This window comes from Centruroides vittatus, unplaced genomic scaffold (assembly GCF_030686945.1).
Source record: "Centruroides vittatus isolate TY-2023 unplaced genomic scaffold, ASM3068694v2 contig_299, whole genome shotgun sequence".
Lineage (NCBI taxonomy): Eukaryota > Metazoa > Arthropoda > Arachnida > Scorpiones > Buthidae > Centruroides > Centruroides vittatus.
This window is the reverse complement of record NW_027121909.1, coordinates 1,139,984-1,166,692: the sequence shown is the minus strand read 5'-3', so window position 1 is coordinate 1,166,692 and position 26,709 is coordinate 1,139,984. Positions and strand designations below refer to the sequence as shown.

The following is a 26,709-nucleotide window of genomic DNA, read 5'->3' as shown; positions in this document are numbered from 1 at the left end:
CTGTCCAACTTCATGAATCTGCCTGAAAATGTGTCAATCTATTAAATGTGCTGGAAGAATAAGGTTGTCATCATATTAATTATTATTAATGAATTTACTATTGAAAGGGTTAATATCTACTTTTTCAATGGATGAATCCAGATTTGTGATGTCTGGATTTTCAACACCACTGTATATATACAAGATGATTAAGTTGTGATTTCACAGTGGTCTAAAATAAGAAACACTGGTCAGAATGACTTGACATTTTGTGTGAATACCCAGGAAGAAATGAAATTTTGTTCAGTGAAGAAAAAGTTTAGTTCAAAAGTTTGCCTTTAGGGGACAACTTATGTTTTATTATGATGGAAAGCAAAACAAAGTAAAAAATATTTACAAGTGACATAACAAATGTTCAATATGTTGTCCTTTGTATTCTGATACAAACTGAAATTGCAAAATAGCATGTTCAACAACAAATCTGAGTGTTTCTATAGCAATGTTGTGGATATGATGTGTGATGCTGGCTTTCAGTTCTGTTAAATTTGTAATGTGTTCACTAAACACAACATTCTTTAGTTGTCCCCAAAGCCAAAAATCACATAGTTTCAGGTCTGGTGAGTGTACTGGCTATGTTACAGAAAAATGGTGGCTGATTATTCTGTCATTTCGAAATGTCTGTGATGTGTGCATGTCACATATAAGTACAGTAAGACCCCCGCTTAACATGGGAGATACGACAAAGCATTAAGCGAAACAGCATTAAATGAGGTCATTTTAACACACATTAAATAGGGAAAGGGAACACACGACCAAAAATAAACAGATTTTACTTTAATTTTGTTATTTTTATATTAATTTGCATAATAATATATGTTAAATAACACAAACATATGCACACAGAAATGTAAAGTTCATTTTTTGTGACAAAGGTCCTGGCTCTTTTGAAATTCTTGTTTTTTTCAATAAAGTCATGAAGTTTCATTTGTTGCTTTTTTTTCTTTCGTTAAGCAAATGTTGGTAGCAGGAAATCACATCCAAAATGCCTCATCTTGCTTTTGCACTCCTTTCAAAATCTGGATCATTTGCTACAATTTTGATCAACGATTTCAATTATCGTTACCAAACTTATACAAGGGTAATCCCAAAAGAAAGGACTCGTATTTTTAAAAAAATACAAAGAAACATATATTTTCAATAATGTTCATATCATTTTAAAGCTTGAACATTTACATCTATTTTTCTACATAATCGCCATTTTGGTTGATGCATTTTTGTAGGCACTGTGGCAATTTTTGTATGCCCATGTCACACCAGCTCGCTGCCATGTTGCGGGACCCATCTTGCAATATGTGGGAACCTTTCAATATTGCAACTTTTCCATTAAAATCCTATGATTGGTGCATTGGGAAGCCCCAAGAACTAAAATGCAGAGATCATTCAGAGTGATTTGCCGATCTTCATGCATGGTTTGCTCAACCTTTGCGATTATTTCATCAGAAACTGATGGTCTCCCACTTCTTTCTTTGTTGTGAATTTCAGTACGATCCGTTGCAAACTCCATACATTTTTGTTATTTGTGCATGACTTGCCATGCACGTCCATCAATTGGCGATGAATTTCAATCGGTTTAACACAACATGGCGGCAAGTTGGTATGACATGGGCATACAAAAATTGCCACAGTGCATACAAAAATGCATCGACTGAAATGGCAATTATGTAGAAAAATAGATAAATGTTCAAGCTTTAAAATGATATGAACATTATTGAAAATAAACATTTCTTTGTATTTTTAAAGAAAAATATGAGACCTTACTTTTGGGATTACCCTCATACTAAGGAAATCTGTAGAGAAATTCTTTGGGTTCTTCATTTTCAGAATCACTATTTTCCAGTTCTAGATGAATTCCTTGTTCTGCCAGTTCTTGAAGGTTGTCATTGGTAAGGCTCTCCCAGAAAGCTGTAGTAACTCCTCAATATCCTGCTTGTTTACATCTAGTCCTACTGTATCAATTAGGTTGACAATTTGGTCAACAATAGGCTCTTCTCATTGAGAATTCTTAGATACCTCCAGCCATACCTTCTTCCACACTTCATTCATGCATTTATCAGTTAATTCTTGCCAAGCAAAGTCGATATTGCCTATGGCATCATGATGTTATATTTTTTCCAAAATTGCACCAAACAAACATAGATTTAAGGAAAGTACAGCACTACGATGAATTGCCACCTTTTGCTGATTGGTTCGTGTTCGGAAATAATTGTATTATATACGAATCAATGAAATGCTGTGTTAATTTCAATCAGCATAAATTTGAGCTTTTTTTGTTAGGCTTCAAGCAGACCATGTTATATTGAATCAGTGTTAATCGAGGTAGCATTAAATGAGGTCTTACTGTAATTTGCGTTTTTTCATATTGCTAGTATGCATCACAGATCTCCTTAGTGACAAATTTTTAAACTAAACTTTTTTCTTCACCACATAAAATTCCATTGCTTCACAGGTATTCATGCAAAATGTCAAGTCATTCTGATCAGTGGTTCTTATTTCACACCATTGTGAAATCCAAAATTTAATTATAATCACTCTGTATATACATTATTTACACCCATGCTACAAAATCTATATGTTTTTTAAATGATTCTCTATAGAAAAAATTAATACAAATTTTGGCATTCAGCATTTCATGGGATATTTTTCATTACATTTCTTTTTGGCATTTTGGGAATTAAATTAATTTAATGTACAGTACAAAATGATCAAAAATGCCAACTAGCAACTTGAACCTGACTAAGATAGGACATGCACAACAATGACGTGACCAGAATAAGTTTCAGTCTTGCCAACTCTAAATGAAACAAAATATCTAAAAATGAAATAAAAATATCTGGATCTCATAGGCTACATGCTATTATAAATTGTGAAAAAATATCTGAATGGAAAATAAAACATCTAAATTTATTAGGCCACATACTATAAATTTTAGGAAAAAAGCTGGAGTACTTAGATCTAGATACAAAATATTTAGATTAGCAACAGTGAGTGTAACAGAGGAGATTATTTAGTTGCAAAATTGCCATTTTACCTAAGACTTCACTTTTTACTTCTTGTATATTCACAACTTTTAAAATTTTACCAAATAACCAGAACAAAATGACAAACTGGCCGGGACACAGGGACATCATCATCAAACTGGGATAATCCCAGTCAAAACGGGACGTTTGGTAAGCCTAATACTAAAAACATGCTTTTTAAGTGGTCTGTAACTAAACAATGCCACAAGTAAAAATATGTTGACTAAAAATAACTTTTTTAACACGAGTTTTTCCTATACTTTTTCAAATATCATGAGAAAATTTTAAAATATTTTTATTATAGCCTTAAAATTTGAATTTTTTGACATAAAAATCTATCTTTGAATCTATCATTTAACTTTTGATAATTATCTCTAGTAATTATCAAAAGGTAAAATGCATGTATTTGCCAACACAAAATTGAAATCACTGATCTTTGAGAATCCAATCTAACATAACATAACCAATCACTATAGCTACCAAAGTTATCATCTGCTAGTTTTGATATACAGTCAAACCTGTTTTTATGCGGGGATAGGGACCACATAAAAGAAAATGCATAAAAAAAATCACGCAAAACTTCACGAGTGGCTATAAAAAATAGTTTTCGCAACACAATTAAAAAAATATTTTTTTTATGCGGTGAATAGGGACCGCATAAAAAAAGTCTCATGTAGAAAATAACTCGAAATCGTACGAAATAACTAGGAATTGCTTTTTTAACTCCTTGGGCCTTTTTCTGCAACACCTAATGGGGAAAAAATCCTCTAAGAATTTTAATTTTTATATTAATTAATTATTTCCACTTAAATACGAATCTAACATTAAAAAGTTAAAAATAATCGTTAAATAATGATTTTATTTGATAAATATAGCTGCAGGAAGTGTTATTTCATTTAACTTTAGACTGCAGGTGTGAAATTTCACACCTGCAGTCTAAAGCTGGAGGGGAGCTAACTTACCGCATCTGTTCAAATATAACATAATATTTATGGTTTTTATGCTATTAAAATAAGAAGGGACCGAAATAAACGTATGAGAAAAAAATTTTACTGAATAAAAAATGAAAAAAAACTGCTGATGTCATAGAAAACAACCAATAGAGTTTTTAAAAATTTTACAGGAGTCAATTATGTTCCAATTTGATTGAAATTTTCATATACCGCACAAAACAAATCGCACAAATAAAAATCACACAGAAAAAGACCACACAAAAACAGGTTTGACTGTATAAATTATGTCAACAATGAAACAAATTTTTCTAAATTTCTTGTTTTTTTATGTCTTTGCATAACATTTGATAAAATTCCAAATTTTGACAAATAATAATATTAAATTTTACTAGATACCATTTCAATATGAAAAATAAAACAGAATATTACATTCAGTTATTTCCACTCACCTTTTCAAAACCAGGTTCATTAAAATAGGGATTTTCATTCATAAGTGACTGAATAGAAATTAAAACACTTGATAAACTTTGGGCAGGACTCCATGCAGGACCAGCCCAAGTTCTAAAAATAAATATATATTGTTATATAAAAAACTTTAAATAAATACATAATAATATTAATTTTTCAAAGAATTTATAAAGTGAGTTATAAAAAAATCTTTACCCTAGAATACTTAAACAGACTTTTCCATTCTTATATAAATTTGGATTGAATCTAATCTTTCCTTCACCAGTAGTCATCAACTTCACCCTTGGAGGATGTATTGGATAATCTGGTGGACATCGAATCAAAAAATAGAAAAATCCTCCTTCATATGGAGTTTCAAATGGACCTGTAATCAAGGCATGAACCTAAAAAATAAATAAATAAATAAATAAAAATCAAAACTAATGTTTGAATTAAAATTAAAATTCTAGGTTGATTTCAATTTACATTCCATTTAAAGAAAAGCAGAAAACCTGAAGCAGAGCTCAGAAGGAGCCCAAAAATGTTTGCTTACATTTACCTGTGAATTTTATTGCTGGGCACCTGGAGGTTTATACTATTTTGATTAATCCAGGGTGAAAGTGTTTGAACTATTTTAACAGTTTTATCTAATTAAACAAAACTTCAGCAATATTTGATGAAATCTTAGAATTTGCATGCTTTCAACATTGATGAAAAATAAAAATAATAATATCTGATAGAAGTAATTCTAATAAAATAATAATCTACTAGTTACTAAAAAATTCTATCATATTAACATTTATTACAAACAAATTTAGCAGTGAATGTATCAGGATAGTGATGTTTAAATTATACTTGATATAAATATGTATTATAATTAACTGTAATATTACTTTTCAAGAAAGAAAAAAACAAAAGAATTTACTCTCTTCTATTAGTTTCTATTAGATATTGATAACATTAATTCATAAATAAATATAGAAGAATATCTAAAAAAATAAGAATTGTTGATTTGAATAGTGACAAAAAAAATTTAGTTGGTTTACTGGTAATTTAGTACCCTTTTAGAATTTTCTCTTTATTCATATAAATAAATTAATCTAGGAAAATTTAAATATGGCAATTCAATTTTAAACACAAGTTGACTATTAAATTTACTGTTTTCTTTATTCTTAACTCTAGCAAAATCATTCATTTTATTAATTTAATCAATAATTGTATAATAGCAGCCTTTAATATCTTTAACATTCCACTATTAACCTTTAATCAATTGCTATCACTAAACTTTTAATTTACAAGATGTATATTTTCTGTTATTGTAAAATTATTAAATTGTTAGAACAAATAAATAAAAATATATCAAAATAAATACAGATGAGTTAATCAGAATAAAGATATAATCTCATGCTTTGTAAAGATGTTTGGTTTGATTACAATGTCTTACAAATGTCTTTAAAATCATAGCAAATATCTTTACACTTCTGTCAAAAGTTTATCCAATATTAAAAAAATTTTTGGTAACATAACTACTGTCAAGTGCTCAATAGTCTATACATATAAGTAAATTTGCAAAATTTATAAAAACAAACCTTTGTCAGATCTTTATCATCTGGTACCACAAACATTCCTGGAGGTGGATCACTATATATTGTCATTATATCCCTATACAATAAAATGACATAGTTATAAAAGATTTTAAATAGAATTATGAAACTAAAAGAATTATTAGAAATACATTATATTCTATTCCATGTGATAGAATAAAAATTTTAGTAAAATTTTAATTTTGTTTTCACTCATTACAATTAATAAGTACAGAATTTGTATCACTTATACTATTATCACAATACACCAACCAATTATCAGGCTACCCACTGAATTATCAGGCTAGAAACAGTTATAATAATAATAATTTATAGATAATTTGGTACTGGAGTTAGGCGTTAGGTGCCATCTCTTGCTAAATTTAATAATTATAATGTTAATTAAATAATTTTAAATAATTTAGAACTAAAAAATTATTATTATTATAGCCATTTCTAGCCCGATAATTCGGCTTTGGTTGATGTATTGCTTTAATGTATATCGGGTTAGTTGATGAAGTTTGTTTATACTATTATCTTTTGAATATTTGATGATTATAAAATAATATGTTTTATTTTTGTTCTTTAATTCTTATAGATGATGTCAAAATTTGAATTCCACAACATTTAATTGTTACTTCTTTATATTGTTCATTACTATAATTCTGAAAATAATTGATACACAGATTATAACATAAAGTTTATACTTATTTTTAAATTAATAATTATCATCATTGAATGTGCTGAAAAAGTATACAGTAAGTCCTCTACTTACGAACTTAATCTGTTCGTAGCGGTTATTCACAAGTCGAAAAGTTCATAACTCGAAAAGATGATGTTTGGCGCAAAAACTCAAATACGTTGTTTTTACAATTATGTAATGTTTAGGCTACTTGAATAATGTTGAATTAAGATTGTTAAAGGGAAGTATAAATTCAAATCAATCACATGTACATTATTTATTAAAATTACTCATTTAAAACAACTACAAATGTACATATGTATGTACAGGTATACCTCATCTTACGTCTGTAATTGGTTCCAGCAGAGGTGACGTAAGTCGAAAAAACGACATAAGTCAAATTTACTTGTGTAGTTATGACGTAAGTCGTAGTTTCGACTTATGTTGTAACTAAACGCCAATAATGGAGGAAACACCAATAATGAGCCCTTAAAGACTGCTAAATAAGTCAACAACACAGAAACACAGATGTTTTACTCGCATATAAGATGAGGTTTTTATTAATTTTTTACTGCTTCAAAAACCTAGGTCGTGCATGCGAGCAAATTTCGTTTTTGTAATAATTTCTGTGAACTGTGTATACTTCATGCTGTCATTATAGGTCTACAGTCTATATATCGTAAGTTGGCATCTACTGTAAACAAATTAAGACACACTTTCCTGTTTATTGATTTAATATTACTCCCATTAATTAAAAACCACATTGTACCTCATTCGTTCGCAGAAAATAGTTTCTACTTATTTAAAAACATTAATAAAATACAGGTCACTTAGCAATGATTATAAATGTAGTTATTTTACATTAGTTAAATTGTTATTTTTAATGAATATTAGCCCATTCTGAATCATTAAAAATAAACTTTTTCTGATCATGCGCATTATAATGTTTTAGTTTTGTTTTCCAATTATCACATATTAAAGCACACATGGTTGTTTGCCTGAATACATGCATTTGATAATATTTTATTTGTGATTAAACGAAATAGAATTAGAATTGTATTAATAAATCTAATTTTCTTTATTTTGATCTCTAAAGTCACACCTCATCCTATACGTGAGATCATCTTATACTCGAGTAAATATGGTATGTCTTTTATTACTTTTTGTCCAGGAAATGCCAATTATATCTGCAGGTACAGTTCAATATAAAATAAATGCCAATAACAGGAAATGTAGTGCAAAGTCAATTCATGTCAAAAGTCCAATAAAAAGAAAAACAATAATGTATTAAAAAATTTTTGAATATGTCAGATTCAGCTAAGTAAAAAATCTAAACAAAAAATAATGTCTTATTATTTCTTTCATAATATAAAATAAAACTGTGCAATTAGTTAATTATTTACTTTACATTTCTTATAACATTAAGATAATACTAAAAAAAAATTAATTAAATAGGAATATATAAAACAAACAATCCTGCAAAATTTCGTACATTTTACAAAATACTATAATTTAAATTCAAAAATCAATGTTATATTTAAACAGTAACCTGCCAACTTCCTGTATTAGTGACTAATTTAGATACTTAAAACTTACAACTACATTATATAACTGAATAAACAATAAATTGTTAATTGATATGTATAAAATCAAAATCCATTCCAACTCATTACATTACTCAAAGTTTAAAAAATCCCTGAAATCATATCAGTTTAATTGGTAAATTGATTGTTATATATTAAACTGTCAATGAAAAAAAGTATACTTCATTAAAATGAAAATTTTAACAAAAAAAGTGCTTTAATGTAGTTAAAAAATATAACATAAAATAACAAGTTGATCTACAAGAATTTTTAAATATTGAAAACATTCATTGTCAAGAAAATTGTATGTCTAATAAAACACAGCTCTAAATGTAATAAATTCATTATCCAAGATTAGGCAAAATTAATATTTAATAGATGAAATATAATGTAAAAAAACACAGAATTAAAGAGCACATGAGAGACATTACAGCAGACAAAGATAACAAATATATTGCACAAGAATAGCGAACTTAAATTATGTAGTACAACATCCAACGTTTGGAATCTGTGAAATCATATGATAATTATAAAATAGCAGGATCATTTGGATTTCTAGAATGACCTGAAACATCAAGTTACTAACTACAGATAATTAACAAATTACTACTAAAAGCTACAGGGCAGTCTATCTCAATGTTACAATAAATAATTGCTCATTCCCATTTAAATTTAAATGAATATTTTTATATTGCATTTAATGTATTATACATTATTTTTATTCCTTTTTATTTTAACTTTGAGCCACAGATTTGTTACATTCAGTGTCTATGCAACTGTATTTTATGCCATCTTTCCAAAAAGTTTTTGCAATACAGCATGATATCACTCCATAAATATTTGATATACAAGAATTTAATAAGCTGTTTTATTTTGTCCCTCTTTCCTTATTTACAAGATGAAATATTCAATACAACAAGCAACAATTAATATTTATGATAACAAAATATTCTAATCACAAGTGCAATAAGATTGAAATTTCCACTTTTCTCATCCATCACTTACAGATTTCAGTCTCCATGTTCTTTGTTTTATTCACACTGTGTACTTGTTCATTACAAACAGTGTTATTTGTTCTAAAATAGTTGAGCAGTTTAATAAACTTTAAGTATACATTTAAAACATTTCTATCAATGATTACAGTTTTATTATTTTGTTTTAATGTTTCATTTACTTCATTTCTGCTTACTTATTAACTTAATTAAGTTTTATTTTCTCACCACTAAATAAACAAATATCTGATACTTTATGTATAGTACCAATATTAGCTTCTTTTATGGTAGAGTTTCGAAAACTCAACTCTCAATAACTCGACATTCTATAAAACTCATTATGTCATCCAAAATAACAAATGCATAAATCTAATTTCTACCTCTATAACTTAACACTAGCATTAAATTAGTTATGGTTCTTCACCAGTAACACTTGATAATAGCATCAATTCTATACGTTAACAAAAAATATAACACTTTTTCCAAGGTGCCACTGCAAAACTCCATGATGTGAATTGAATGTCGCTAACTTGAAAGTGACATTCAATTCACACCAAATAATCAATGTATTTTAATTAAATAGTAATTCTTTTTACCTCTAAGTCCTTACTGTTTTGCATTTCTATATACACAGGGTGTTTCGAAACTCATGGGCAAAAATTTAAGGGGTGATAGAAAACACCTAAACAAGCAATTTTCACCATACAATGCATGGGTGGAGAGCAAGCGGTGAACCGCTAGACAGCGCTGTAATGGAAAGCATAAAGCATGAGTTTCTCACACATTGTCATTTCTACCATGAAGGCATGGCGACGTACAGTAATCAGAAAAAGGTGGACATGCATATCTGTTTGGTGTTTCGTTCTTTCATGTGACAGTAACGGATACCTCCTAGCGGTTCACCGCTTGCTCTCCGCCCATGCATTGCATGGTAAAAATTGCTTGTTTAGATGTTTTCTATCATACCTTAAATATTTGCCCAAAAGTTTTGAAACACCCTGTATATTGTCTACTTGGACCTTGTTTATTAATAGGACTTATTATATTGGTGAAATTTCTGATTAGCAAAGAGAAGAAATCTTAGTCAAAAGTCAAAACAAAATATCTTTATCTTCACCTGTATAATAAGTCCTATTAATAAACAAGGTCCAAGTAGACAATATATACACAGAAATGTTTTAATTAAAATGTAACTGCAAATAGAAATAGTCATTAATGGTACATAGTTAATATGTACCGTATTTACTTGCATATAGGACGAGGTGTGACAAAGATCAAAATAAAGAAAATTAAATTTATTAATACAATTCTAATTTTATTTCGTTCAATCACAAGTAAAATATCAAATGAACATAAATGCACACATTGTCCTGCAAAAATTACTGGCATTTTAAACTTCAAGGAAAAATCTTGTAAAATCGACAAAATAATTTGTTCATGTAAAGCCGAACAATTGGGAACCTTTCTCGCCAATTCTCAGCAGTTGAATCCACTCTCCGTCAATTACACTTATGAGTTTCTCCAAATTCTGATTTCCAAATAATCATCTGTTTTCACATGGGAATGGATTAAAACTTATATCATACTCCCATGTGATTTTGGAATTTCAATCTGGAATTCAATTCAAAAGCTTTGCTTTTCCTATTGCTATTTATCTTTACTTCTGACAATATACAAGAACGATTGAAATGACCCAGATAATATACTTATGTTTCTAAATACAAGAGAGTGAACATCCAGTAAAAAATGCAAATACACGGTACACAAAAATTATTTGCAAAAACGCAAAGGATCTTTCACTCACTGACCTAGGAATTTTAAGCTGTGATAAATGAATAAACACCAAATCTCGTCTTATATGCAAGTAAATATGGTATATGAATTTGCACGTATAATACCTTTATAAAAACTTTGTTATTTAGACTAGCATCATTGCTATGCCATAAAACTAGTCATTTCTGATAACTCGTCACCTTAGTCCACATTGAATTTGCAGGACTCTACTATACAGTACATTATATTCACTTATCTCATTTCATATTTTCCTTTTATATTGATTAATAATCTAGTCAACAACTTCCTTTTATTCATTTTATTGCATTTAGAATCATGATTAATAGGCATGTAAGTGTTTTGTTGTACTAATGTTATTTTGGAAAATTTGGATAGCATAATTGGGTTATGCTGAAAAAAGATACAAATTTCAACCATAAGAAATAATGGAATGTTCTAAATAGATTTTCAGAAATGAAGTACACTTGCAAATTGGAATTATATATTCAAAACTATTTGAAAAATAACTTGGTATTCATTTTTTTTTATCTTTCAATTCCATTACCTCATCTGTATTTTTGCTGTCCAATTAAATTTATCAATTGCTAAAAATTACTTTTTTCTATTTAATGCAAGTTTTATTGATTATGGAAGCAAAGTGATTTCAAAATTATGAAATATGCTAGGATATTAATCCTACACATAAGGAATAATTATTCTTACTTGAATATAAACTTTCAAGTAAGAACAATCTTTAAAGTTTTATCTTGTTCAAATTAATTGAATGAGATAAAACTTAAATGATTCTAATATTTTTGTTTTATTTCTATCATAATTAAATTATTGTGTGTTATACTTTTGTTTGATTTAGGCCTACATTTTTCAATTGAAAAATATCTTTTTAAGTTTAATTCACTTAATCAAATTAATATCAATCAAACAAATCAAATTTTTATTGATCCTTTGTTCAAAGCTCTTTACAATGAGGAGTAAAACACTTTAATTGCTTGTTCAAAGAAAACATACATTGAACATTGAGATTTATAATCAAATTAATATACTTTTGCAATTAACAATATTTAATAAATACACTGACATTCTAAAATATGTCTTATAATCTAATTTTTTATGACAATAATTCTAAAGACAATTTGAGTTTAATTTATTACAATGACATGATTGACAAAATTGATTCTGTAGCATAAAAGCTAAAAGCTGAATAAAAATTGTGACTACTGAATTAATTATTTAATCAAGATTGGACTAAATATTATACAATTACACGGATAATTTTTGTTTCATAAAAAAAGTAAAAAGTTCAAGCTATCTTTTTAATAATTTTCATATATTAACATTCATAAAATGTTTTATAAGTGATTTGTTTTCTAAATTAAATTCAAAGTATAGCTTCTCTGTTTGGATTTTCAGTATTCCATTTGTAAATGAATTTTCATATAAGATGGTGACACTTTGAAAAGAAAAATATGATCATCTTAGTACAATCAATGCCTAATTTAAGGTCTTTGATCAATGATAAAGATAAGGTAGAATTAATAAAATAAGCTTAAATACCGTATATTCCATCTCTGTTTTGTCTCCTAATTCTAGCATAAACACATTTTATATTGATGCAACTTTCAGATCGTGCAAATAAGAATTAATAAAGATAAAACATTATTATGAGTAATAAAAGTCCATGCAAGGTAGAGTTGTCAAAACTAATTGTGCTGTATGCTTTTAATCTGTAGTGTTATTAAACTTACATTTGTATTATTAACCAAAAAACTATTTTTATCAGAGAAATAACTGAAATCCTAATACATAAATCATATAACACATTAACTTTGTTCCTTCTGAAAAACTGGAAGTTTGCTCTAAACATTTTGTTTGTATATAATTTTAATTAGTTCAGCTGTGTAATTTTGTCTACTTTTTTTTTTTTGTTTCATTCTATAATTCTGAATTTAAAATAATTCAAAGTTATATTCTAAAATTTAAGTCTGTGGATGTTAAACAATAATGAAACACAAATTAATAACAAACAAATTAATGAAAACATTTGGTTTATTGGTCAAATCTGATTTTATTTTAATGTCTAATGCTGAAGACAGTCCAAATGAAAGATAATAATTTAACTAGTAATTGTTTCACTAATTGTAAAACATTAATCAATTTTCAATCTTTTACTATCATGTAAGAGTTATTTATATGGAGTTATCATACATTGAAACTTTCATAAAACTAATTTATTAAATAAATTTCTGGCCCATCTAAAATCCATTAATTCTCATTAAGACTTATTAATGAGAATAAAGGTTTAGAAATATTTAAATATTAAATAACAATGTTGAGAAGTGCAGATTAGTAGTTAACTGTATAGGAGGAAAGTAATTGCCATGTATAATATAAATATGGATTGTACTTAAATAAGATAATCTATATGAATATTTTATCTATAATAGTAAAATAGTTTAAATAATAAGGATTTCAACACTTGTATTAATTTAGTATGAAGGTGGTTTGTAAACCTAAACAGTTTAGCAACATTATGTGCATTAATTTAATGATTAATTTGTAGGCAAAAAAATAGCCCGATGCAGGTGTCAAACTAGCGGTACCCAATGTGATTTTTCCTGACCCCTGGCCACAATGCTCTGAAATTAAATAAAATGGCTTACAGATCAAGATTAACTGATAAACATCTATCTGCCATGACAAAAATTGTTCTCAGTCGTTGAATCCAGATGTTGGAAAACAAGGAGGAAGATAGCACTGGCAAGTTTCTGGTGAAAACAATTAATTTTAGTCTTATAAATATGTATATTAAATAATATGAAGAGAACTCACTGTGTACGGCGTTACCAAATATTTTCTTTCGAGCACTTTCGACGAATGTATTTTGGTCGTCTTCAGGTGAATAAGAAATTTTTATATCAACATGAACGTTTGAAAAGAAAAACACATACAAAATTTAAATAGGCACATCACTTATCACTTATAAAAAATTTTATGAAAGTGATAAGTGATGTTGTGCCTATTTAAATTTTGTATATGTTCTTTTCAAACGTTCATGTTTGATTTAAAAATTTCTTATTCACCTGAAGACGACGGAAATACATTCGTTGAAAGTGCTCAAAAGAAAATATTTGGTAACGCCGTACACAGTGAGTTCTCTTCATATTAATATTACTTGGCGTGAATAGCATACTAGACTGTACATTAAATAAAATAAATGTTTAAATAAAAGCAATACTATAGCAATTATATATTGTTGAGTTGAATTCACTGAACTACATAATGTGTTTTAATTGCCCTATCTACATTCATGCGTTCTTACTTCAAATTATAATTTTTAGAAAATTTGTAAATGTGATGTTGCCCACATGAATATTACCAGTCGCATTAATGGCCCGTTGTTTAAATGAGTTTGACACACCTGCATTACAGTATCATTTGGCATTAACTAATAACATCAAATCTGAGATGTTTATGTATGTTACATTATGTACTCAAGAATATATGAAATTCTTTGTGCAGCTAGAAATATATTAAGGATTAAATTAGGTATAAAAAAATATTTTATTTGATAATATTAATTATAAAATAAATAAGTTTATTATTACAATTGGTAGGCTACAGGTATATAATATACAACATGTGAACAGGAGTGTAAATATTGTCTGTTTGGGAAATGAAGATATATGTAACATTTGGACAGCAATTACATGTAACAACAAGAGTGTACTGGGACCTTCATCAAAAAAGGTAAATAAAGTACTATAAAGTATATTAACAAATTTGTATTGCCATGAAATTGTGATTGTAACTATAAAATATTGTCATGTCATTAGTTATAATGAAAGTGCAGCTATGAACAGCTAGCTGTTTATTTATGGTGTTTTAATGTTATAGTATATATAAAGGAGTCATGCTGCATAGTGTCAAAATTGCTACTTGGCAATATTTTTATTAAGATGGCAAAAATATGTAACACTGGTGATAAAAACTTAGTCTGCTTATTTCGATATTCAGCATGAAATTGAATCACAAAGCATGAAAAATAGAGCAGAATGTCAAGCTCCTGTGCAATGGGAAAAATGACATTCTGCTTTAAGAAAAATAGCAGAATGTCAAGCTCCTGTGCAATGGGAATCCATGCACCACAAGCTAGGATGCATTCTTTTCTTCATCCACATACACTCTACACACATGGCACTCATTTAAAAATTCCTACAGGACAGATTCCTACAATTTTGGCCTGAGTGCAGACAGCATAAATGGTTGCTTGTAGTAGTAATTTATAGTGAAAACAATATGACATCCTCCAAGGCTAAGATAGTTTCATTTCACTGTCCATTATGCAATTGTATGAATAAAAATTTAGAGGTTGTGAAACTTCATGTTAATGCACATGGTGATATAGGTAAGTGGCATCTCAAAATTTTTCCAATGGTAGCCAATTGTAAAATTTTTATAATTTTTTCATGGCTGCTTTGAATGTTCTGTTAGCAAGACAACCCATTTTATGATGAAATTTTTGAAATTTCACCATCAAATGAAATTTACATCTTAAACCTTTCTTTTAACTTTTGTTTCCAAAACATATTTTTAAAAAAATTATAGATCCCACCTTCAATTGACATTATCAATAGGTATGGGCATTGCTATCATTTCACAGTCATTCCCAAATTATTACAAACAGCAGCACATGTCTATTATGGCAGAGATGCAGAAGGACCACTATTAATGAACACATCCCTAGCAATGTCATGGCACCATGTGGAAATTTGGAAAAGAAAGCAGGAAATAATGTTAAGAACTGAAGGCAGTTTTCATGTAATGCTGCCCAGTGTTTCCAGAATTATTCATTAAAAAATTATTAAAATATGATTCCTATTTCTAAGTGACAGTTTAACATGTTACTTTGGTTTCATACTGTGAACTGATAAGGCTTTTTTTTTTAACTTAAATGGAGCAGTCCATCCTTCCTGACAGTTCGTCAGGTTGGTACTCCAACTTTATTCACGACCTTGCTTCGCATCTTGCTTTGCAAGGGTTTAAATACATACATGCGGACGTAGCCGCTATATTATTATCCCGACATTGTTATCTAATTTATAATTTATTTGTATCCGGATAATGTTGATGAGTTCGAAAGTTCACTCATGTTAGAATGTTTGTTAAGTTTTTGAGTAGTGACAGTTTGTCTTTTGTCTTTCCTTGTCTAAGCTCCTATGAACTCCCCTAACATATTGTGCACAATACTCACTTCGGTATTAAGAGGATCCTTATGTCTTATTGTGTTGTTCTATGGTATTAGTCTGTATTTCTTCTTCCTCCCCGTTGTGTTTTATCGCTGTTTTCCTGTCCTCCGTTTCGTTGTATTCCATCCTTTCTCATCGTACTATTCTGTCGTTCCCATTGACATATTCTGTCGCACGTTCTCGATACTTACTTTGGTGAGGATAGGGGTTTCCCGTCTTTATCGTTGTGTGCTATCATAGTATTCTGTGATTATTCCTCCTAGTTGTTGTGTTATATCTTTCTGCTGACATTGTATTCTATCATGGAGTTTTATTGGTATTTTCCCTTCGTTGTTAATCTTGTAAATGTGTTTGCAGTTAGTATTTCATATGAAACCATTTCTTGTTTCAGCACGTTTTCTCAGAACGCACTGGTTGAGTTCTTACATGTATTCCATTATATATTAGTTGTCGGTTATTATGGTTATAGAAACAATAATAATATTAATTGCTTTATAATACAGTGGAGGGTGTATCACTATAATCTATGGTCGGCTACGAAAGTTTATTTCACAAACTATTCCAATAGTTGATAGGAATATGTTAGATAAGGCACCTATGTGGTGCAGGTGGTTTTGATGATTTAATTTACTTAAGTGAGCAGTGCAGAGTATATCACTATAGTCTAAAGTCTGCTATGAAATATATTAGCACTGTCTCATACTATTGATGTTGAAGAGGTGAACAATTTGGCATTTATGTCGTTCAAATGATTTAGTTATGTACATTTGCGGAAAGTATCCTAGGCAATTTGAATTAGTGTAGAAATCACCTATGTGTTACGGTAGAGAGGTGAAAGTCCCATTGCAGATTTTATGTATTTCACCGAACTTTTGGACCTATTTTATATATAGAGTTCAGCAATCCCAAGGAAAGCACTGAGAATTAACTTATAAAGAGGATGGAGGTGAAATGGAATGTCCTAAACTCAGCATTGAATGTGAACACTAAAGACCTGTTACCAATTTGTACTACCCTAACTGCTACAACAGAAACATTCACAGACTGTATTCATCCCTTAGGAAGAGCTAGTTTTTATCGAGATAATTTCGATTATAGAGGTTTCCCAGCATAAATTAGCTAACTGTTATTTACTTATGTGAATATATTTTTTTTTCTATATTTTTTTCTATATTCTATTTTTATAGCTTATTTTAATAAATTCATTAAAATGATAGTAGATATGCTCATTATTGATCAAGATTCGTTTTCGTACTGGCCATTGATATCCTTCTTTATTGCATATCAGCATTAAATTATGTCTTGGTAATTCATATCTGATACAGTCCATTAGTATGTGTGTTGGGGTTTCCTCAGTTCCGCAGTTTTCGCAAAGACCGTCACTCCCATGATTAAATCTTCTGTGGTAGTCTGCAAAATCTCCGTGTCCTGTCAGAAATCTTGTATTTTTATGGTGTATAATAAAGTAACTATTCGTAACTCTTTGGTTTATATCCGGTAGATATTCAAATAGTTCTCTGCCTGTTCTTGACTCTTCCCATCTTCTTTGCCAAATGATTAAATATTTATTTTTTATTTCTCTTTTTATATATTGCTCTGACAGCTTACTGTATATTTCCTTTAGTGTTAAATCACTGGCCTCCTTTGCCAAGTTATCCGCCTTCTCGTTGCCAATGTTTCCCATATGGGCTTTAACCCAACTAAGTTGTATCTTATTTATTCCAATTATGATGTTTTGTCTAATACTGTTTATAAGTTCATGCGTATTGTTTGGGTCATTAAGTGCCTTTAGTATTGATTCACTATCCGTGCATACTAGTATTTGTAGATTCTTCTTGTTTGTATTGATCCACTTTATTGCCTGGTGGATTGCAACCAACTCTGCTTGGTAATTATTACATCTGTTATCTAGTTTAAATTTTTTGTGATATTGCTCACGTGTTCTTGTAAAATAGATGAAGGCGGCACCCACTCCCGTTGAACTTCTTGAACCGTCCGTATATACTCTGTGAGGGTGTGATTCATTGTATTGTATGATTTTGATATGTTTCCATTCGAATCTTTTCAGATGTTGATGCACTTTTAGTTTCTGTTCTATTATGTCTCCGTTTCTGAGGATATCATGGGAATTTATATTCTGTTTAATTATATTTCTGGTGTCTCTTCTTTTATTCACTTCCAGATCCAACGGTAGCAGTCCGGCCATTACACATAAAGCGTCGTTAGATGTAGTGCTATATGCACCTGTAATTCTTAGTAAAATTTTTCTTTGGAGACTAATTATTTTTCTTTTTGTGTGTATTAGATTTACTCTTTTCCCCCATACTTGTGCACCATACGTGACAATTGGTATGATGACACCTTTATAAATTTGTATTAATGCTTTCCCACTCCTGCCCCATTCTCTTTTCTCTACCTTGGCAATCTCTTGGAATAAGTTACCTACTTATTCTTTATTTGTTCGATCTATGGTGTCCAGAAGGGTTTATTATCTATTGTTATTCCAAGATATTTTATTTGAGTTGTGCATCTGATTACCTTTCCATTCATTTTTATGGTTGGTTGTCTACGTTCAATTTGACATTTTGTAAAGGCAATGGCGTTTGTTTTGTCCGGGTTGAATTTTAATTTGTTCCTTTTCCCCCAATTAACTATTTTTTTAAGGTCCTATTGCATTCCTCCTCTACTCTTAATCTGCTACCTGCCAAACAAACTACCATTATATCGTCTGTGAAGGCTGTAATTTTGTTATCTTTTAAAGAATTATCATTTAAGAGATCGTTTAATATTATAGACCAGAATAGCGGGCCCGAACACGAACCCTGCGGGCATCCCATAGTCATGTCTTTTTCTATTATAATATTTGAGTATTCTATGAAGGCCTTCCTGTTTGTTAAGTAGTCACATATGAGTGCGTAGAGATTACGTGGGCAATTTAGTTCTTCTAGTTTTGTATGGAGGAGAGGCCACCATGCATTATCAAATGCGCCCTCTATATCTAAGCTTAAAGCTATGACCCATTTGTATTTTTGTTTGTCTGTTTCAATTTCGTCTATAACTTTTGATATGGCGTCTTCGGTTGAACAGCCTTCTCGAAACCCGTATTGATTTTTATTTATCCATTTCATTGAACCTAGCCATGCTGTAAGACGATAGACTATCATTTTGTCTAGAATTTTCCCCATTACCGGTAGAAGGGAAATTGGTCGATAACTTCTCGGATCCCGTTTGTCTTTGTTTTTCTGTTTATATATTGGTATGATTTTTGCTTGTTTCCATTCTGATGGAAATATTGCGTATTGTAGGCATTTATTATATAGAGTGTGTAATAGCGATGGAATCTTATTAAGGCTAACTGATAAGGCTACCAGCACCTGCACTTAGTAAGTATAACTGGTTGCAATAAATAATTTGATGTGGCAAAAAAAATTTTAAACTAGCAAAATGGTTGGCAATTTTTAAAAAATTTCAGAGTGATCCCTGTGTATATTTTTAGACATGTAAATTGTAGCATTGTAAATGTCATATATATATATATATATGTTTGTATCTGACCCAATAATTGCCTAACTGATGAGGACTGTATCATTGTATTTTAATTAATTAAGCTGAAATTCATTTTAGGTGGGTCAGAATAAAGTCATAAAGCTTTCAACTTTCAATACAACTTTTATAAAGCTGATTTATCTAATAAATCAGCTTTATGAAAGTTTCAATGTGTGATAGTCATTATAAATAACTATTATATGATAGTACAAGATTGAGGTTGACATAATATAAGATTAGTAGCTTAATAACTGGTATTAACCAATTTTATTAATATTCATTATCAGTTTAATATCAAAAGATAATTTACAGCATGATATTTAATTGCAATCAAGTAAATATAGAAGCATCTTTTGCATAATATGTAAAGAAAAAAGAAATAGTCTTAAAACAATAAAGTCAAGTATTTTTGATATATTTTTTTACATATAACAACCATTAAAGAGAGAGAAAGATAAAACATAAAATAATAGTATGAATAGTGTTTGAGCTTAAAATATGCAAGAAAAAGACTACTTTGTGATATTGTTGTCTTGTACACTGTACATTATTAAAACACATTAACATCACAATTCTGAATGAATTAATTCAGTTCAAATAATTCTAATTGATGATGGTGATTGTTTACGAATATCCTCCCAAAAAAATCTTTGAAACTATTAATATACGTGAAGATAATAGGGGTCAAAACATTAGTGTTCTAAAATCCTACTGTTATGCAACAATTAATCCAGCAACCACCAAATCCGAATTATTGGGCTAGAGTCGGCTATTTATTTATATTTATACGCCTTGCCGGGGTTGTGATGGTCGGTTGTGTGCCTTGGGAGGACGTGGGCACTTGATGTGTCCCCAGCCAGCATTGTAATGACCGTCGATGGTCGTTGTGTTAGCTTATATATACTGGAGGAGAAGGTCGGACCGAAGGTCCAGGTAGCATAACTGGTAACGTGTCTGCACAGATAGCAGAAGTTGTGTGTTCAAGTCCTGCTTCGGGCCGATTTCTTTTCCTCCAGTTCCAAATTATTAAAATTATTTAATTTAATTAAATTATAATTACTAAATTTAATAAGAGATGGTGCCTAACACCAAGTTCTAGTACCAAATTGTCTTATTAATTATTTATTTATTTTAGCCGACTCTAGCCCGATAATTCGGCTTTGGTGGTTGTATAGCTTTGTAACAGGTTAGTTGTTATTTATTAATCCAGCAATTAATATACAGTAAATCCTAAACAAATTGTAGGATAAAATTTGTAATCATTTGCTATAATTTTACTTAAAAGGTAGACTATTTCTTTCTGATTATAAAATTTTAAATTTCAAAACATCTAAGGAAAATAAGTTTTTTTTATTTCTATAATTTAATATCAACTGCATATTCTATTTATTATTACAGTTCCTCTACATATTTCATATTCATTAAAAATACTGAAGAGTTTTTAAAAGCAGCTTAATCACATATCTAAAAATTTTTTATAGATAAAATAAATTTATAAGAATAAGATAAAACTTTTCTTTCAAAAACTGTTCCATAAAATTAAGTTATTTTGAGTTATTTCTTTTCAGTCAATTACATAGAAGATTAACATGTTTGCTTTTACCAAATTTTAATATATTTATATAATTATGATTTTACTTGTATCATAAAGTAAATTTATTCATTCTTAGAAAAATAAATAGGTCATAAATATATTTCATTATTTTCTAAGACAGGAGAGAAATTCTTGGTAACTATAAATCATTCAGTTTTAAGTTTTATTTATTTAATGTATTGCATAGACTAAAATCAAATAAATATAATATATAAATATACTTTTTATTTATTTAATAATTCAATCTATAATGAAGTCATGTTCACAAATGTTTATAAAAAAAATACATGAGAATAAAGTTGTTTTTTTAATTTATTAAATGTGATTTGTATAGGAAATGACTTAAAAATTGATTCAAAAATTTAGAAGTTTTCTATTTCATTTATGTGAATTTGATAATTAGGTATCAAAATAAAATAATAATAATAATAAATAGAGCTTAAATTATATTTTATTCTTCATGAATATCACCAATTCTATAAATTATTTTATTAAGCACTATTTTATAATTTAATATGTCTAAAACTCAAGAAGTTTAATTTTGTTCTGTTAAGATGTCTGTTATCAATCTAAATCTCTTAAAGTTAAATATTTTATGTTGTATTAGTATTCCAAAATATTTGTATTTAATTATAACTGTGTTTCGTCTTTCTCCTGATAGTGATAAGCTTATCTTGCTGAAAATGCTTGCAATTTATTAGTTGTAATGTGTTTTTATTTATTCTTGAAACATTAAAATAGCACCAAAAGCTAATTTACTTAAGTTAAAATGCAAAACTATTATTTCTTCATACAATATGAATTATTAAAGAACTAAAGTAGGTTTCAATTATTAAAATCTGGTCAGAGAATTACAAGCCATATTTGGTTTTTCAAAATAATTCACATTATTTGAATTATTTTTCTAGCTAAATTAAACTTAAAATGCATAAATAAAATCATAAATCTATTTTAAATCTAACTTTTACAAAAGTAAATAACTTTAAAAATAGTTACTATATTATCAAATATCAAAAGCACTAAACCAACAACTTATCTGCAACAAATACTGCACACACTATCATAAATCAATATTTCCAACTTCTGGAAGCAACTTAAATATATGTAATGTCTGACATTCTCAACATATTTAATAAGTCACATTAAAAAATAGCTGTTCTTCATTCAATAAATTCAATTTAAACCATTCATAAATGAGCATTCTGCTACATTTAAAAATTATTATTTCTCGTTATTGAAAATTTATTTATACTTTTAAAAATCAGGAAATTATTTTTAAAACTATTACACATAGTTTAAGTAACTTTATTGGTCAACAAAATTGTTACACCGCAGTTGAAATATTGTGATGTAATCTTCCTTTTTGATATTGGTGAGATTTATAGCATAAATTTAAGACATTTACATATTGTTGTTTTAAATACTTATAGACTATCAAATGTAAACAATGCATAGGAATAAACATAATCAGATAAGAAATATATGTAAATTGTGAAGATATTTTTAAAAAAACACAATTTCACAAACATATGAAATAAACATTGCTGCTATCAAATCAGTTTTAGTTTAATTGCATTTAATTCTTTGATCAATATTTTCACATTTTTACATTTCAATAAGTCAGAAATTTTGAAAAACACATAAAACTTTTCTTCTCTCATAAAACAGTAAAGAAAACAACTGATAATTGTTAAATACTATAAGCAAGGTTGCGGCTGAAGTTTTCATCTCTAAAACACGAACATTGAATGTCGAGTGCAGCTTACAAGATAGCAGCACTCAACGTTCACGTTTTAGAGATGAAAACTTCGGCTATAACCTCGCTATTGACTACATCAAAAATCACGATTAGAAATAAAAGAGGAGATCTAAACTCAGCTTATGTGTAGATTTTGAGAAGTATGTATTTTATGTATAATTGTACACACACACAAATTACCCAAAAGAAACTTCTACCAGATCTTGTTTCAGTAACCAAGATTAGATTTTTCCAGATTTCAAACTGAAAATGAAAGAAATGATCTAAGCAGAAAAATGCTTGGAAATACTTAATTTATGCAATTAATTTTCAATCATTTAATATGTTGTTAACAATGACTATTTAATGAGAGAAATTTGATAAAATGAAAAATAAATAACCTTTTGATTCTAAGTAAACATCTCGCCGACGGTGTTTCTTTACTCCAGTCATCACTAAAAGTTGGATCCCATTTAATGTCTGTTGCAAATACAGAAAGAGTATCATTTTCTTCGGAATCGTTGTTGAAATCACTGTTACTGCTTGACGCCATACTTTATAACAGTTTAAATAAATCACTGAATATACATCAGATTCATCCCACGTGTTTCGAATTAAAACGTAATACAGAAAATAAGTTTATAACTAAAACACTACTGGTTCGCTAAAATTCTGCCTACAGCGCCCTCTAAACAGTTTTAAATGGTCGTTTTCGTAAATTTTTTTCGTAATTGATAATAATATTCAATAATAATATGTAAAAATATCTATTAATTAATATAAAAAATTCCAATATTTAACTTAAATTATTAATTTTATATCTTCGTTTAATAATTTAAATCTAAAGAAGTGATTGATCAATAAGCTAATGCTTTAATTGCATTAAAGCAGGCATGTCAAACACGTGGCCCGCCGAACTTTTAAAAAATTTTTAAACATCAGGCTTTGACGCTTGAAGTTGGAAAGTTTGAACTTTCTTAAACTGTACGATTCCCGCCCTTTTTGTGTTTGTTCGTTCCGTATTTCGTCCAACCAATTCAAATTGGTCAACGCTACGAAAGACGGTTGAATAACGGCCGCGGCTTTGAATCTACGAACGACGATTGGCCGGCGAAAAAACGTACGAGAGCGGACGTCGTGGAAGACTGCTACGCGCTTATTGGTCCATCAGCGATTGTTACAATCCGTATAAAAGGAAAGGTTTTGGCGCGAAAGTCAAGTTTTTGCTGGAACTATAAGGCGGATGTTTGTGTGCTCTACCGTAAGGTGTTTCGTCTACTATTGCCGTGACGAGTGACGGGAGGAGTGTTCCGAGTAACTGTATCCGAAGTATACGTCGCAAGATGTTTTTTCGACGAATCTGTTCAGGAATAGTGACTTTTGGAACTTTGACTGTTTGTGTGAATCTACTTTGTAAACGTCGTAATTTTTGTGATTTGTAAATCTCGTAAACCCTATAAGTTCATGTAACGTCAAATAGTTGTCATAAACGTTTTGTTTAATTTGAAAAGAGGTATTTCAAATTTGACTAACTTCAAGAACAATGAGTAAGGAAAGTTCAATTGAAGAGGAACATCGTAATTTTCAAGAAAAATGGGAATTGCAATATTTTTGTGTCCAAAACAAGAATAAAATATTATGCTTGATATGTAAAAACTCTATTTCAGTTCCTAAGGAATATATTCTTAAAAGGCAGTATGACAGAAATTATAAAAGAAACTATGACCAATACGTTGCAAAACTTCGTGAAGACAAATTGTCGGAATTGAAATCACTCCTTCAAAAACAACAAAGTGTATTCACTAAATCTGTTGAAGACAATACAGCTGCTGTAAGTTAGTTATATATTATCACATTAATCGAAACCATTTACCGAAGGGAAATTTATTAGTGAATGCTTAATGCGGCGGAAGTATTGTCTAGCACAAAAAAAAAAAAAAAAAAAAAAAAATTAAAGTGTAAGTTTATGTCAAAATACTGTAGTTAGCAGAGTTGATGAAATAGCCGATAATTTGAGAATTCAGCACAATTCAACATTTCAAGCCTACTCTGCAGTTGATGAAAGTACAGATATTTGAAATATCGCTCAGCTGGCCGTTTTTATTCGCGGATGCGATGTTAATTTAAAAATAAGTGAAGAACTTTTGGAAATCATTCCTATGCATAATACAACCACTGGAGCTGATATTTTTGATGCACTTATGGAAGTTTTGAAGAAGTATAAGTTACCATTGGAAAAGTTGGTTTGTCTCGCAACTGATGGTGCACCTACTATGACCGGTATTACTAAAGGAGTTGTTGCAAGATTAAAAAAAAAAAAAAAAAAAAAAAACATGCAAACAGCATGGTAATAATAATTTTGAACATTTTCATTGTATTATTCACCAGCAAGTACTGTGCTCCAGAGTTTTAAATATCGGACATGTTTTAAAAATAGTCACCAAAATTGTAAATTATATTCGAACACGTGGACTTAATAATCGTCGATTTGCTTCATTTCTGGAAGATATTGAATGTGAATACACCAATCTACCATATTATACGGAAGTTCGTTGGCTTTCGTGTCATAAAGTGCTAAAACGATTCTTCACATTGCTGGACGAAATCATAATTTTCTTGGAAACAAAAAATTATGAATGTGCTGAATTGAAAGATGCACAATGGATAAAGGTCCTGGCTTTCTCAGTTGATATTACAAGTCATCTTAACTTAATTAATCTTAAGCTTCGAGGCAAAAATCATGTTACAACGCTATTTGATGATAACGCTTTCAAACAAAAATTATCACTTTCGCAAAAACAAATAGAAAAAGAAAACTTGTCTCGGGGATACTATAGATTACTATCTATGGAATTTCGGGACTTTGAGTATATGTCTGAACTGAGGGGACCGAGACGAGTTCAACGATACCCTACTTTTTGACCGGAAACGAAAGCGGCCGGATGGCCGAGCGGTTAAGGTTAGCAGCCTGCCGCCCTGGGGGACCCGGGATCGAATCCGGACGGGTCGAAAAATCCCCAGGAATTTTTCGGGGGTGGTCCGTCCGGATATGTCGGTCCCCGCCCCTCACCACCCGGCCGCCCCATTGTGGGCCTGGCCGAACCCATAATGGGCTTGCTACAAGAGGCCCTCTTAGTGCCCACAGGGCGGAAAGAGTTAGACAAAAAAAAAAAAAAAAAAAAGACCGGAGACGAAAAATAAAAAAGTTGTTATACTTTCTTCCGGCGATCGCGCGATGATAGGGAGTCGCGTCGCTTGCCGTTAAAATTGTCTTTAGTAGACGTTTCCCCTTTTTTTTACTTTGTTCAATAACTAGTGACGTTTAGCACATGGCGGCCTACCGGCGGCTCCCCTCCAGGAGGTCAGTCGAGAGCACGAACAGTCGGAACGGCTGCCACGTTCGCTGCCATAAGTAACATTAACCGACATGGCGATCGCGCGATGATCGGAAGTCGCGTCTCGCTCTCCGCTCTCGTATCGCGTGTTTAACCCTACTGG

The 26,709-nt window shown here is 29.7% G+C and overlaps 1 protein-coding gene across 1 annotated transcript in view; it reads right to left on the bottom strand.

Moving 5' to 3' along the window:
* Positions 1-23,886, bottom strand: part of LOC136972630 (ubiquitin-conjugating enzyme E2 Z-like) — a 32,499-nt gene extending 8,613 nt beyond the window's left edge. Inside the window, exons 1-4 of the mRNA XM_067267226.1 lie at positions 23,613-23,886; positions 6,046-6,118; positions 4,673-4,860; positions 4,459-4,570 (exon numbers count right to left, since the gene is read on the bottom strand). Of these exons, the coding sequence (XP_067123327.1) occupies positions 4,459-4,570; positions 4,673-4,860; positions 6,046-6,118; positions 23,613-23,764 (525 nt within the window). The 5' untranslated portion in view covers positions 23,765-23,886. The remainder of the gene's footprint in view (positions 1-4,458; positions 4,571-4,672; positions 4,861-6,045; positions 6,119-23,612) is intronic.
* Between the last annotated feature and the right edge of the window lie 2,823 nt (positions 23,887-26,709).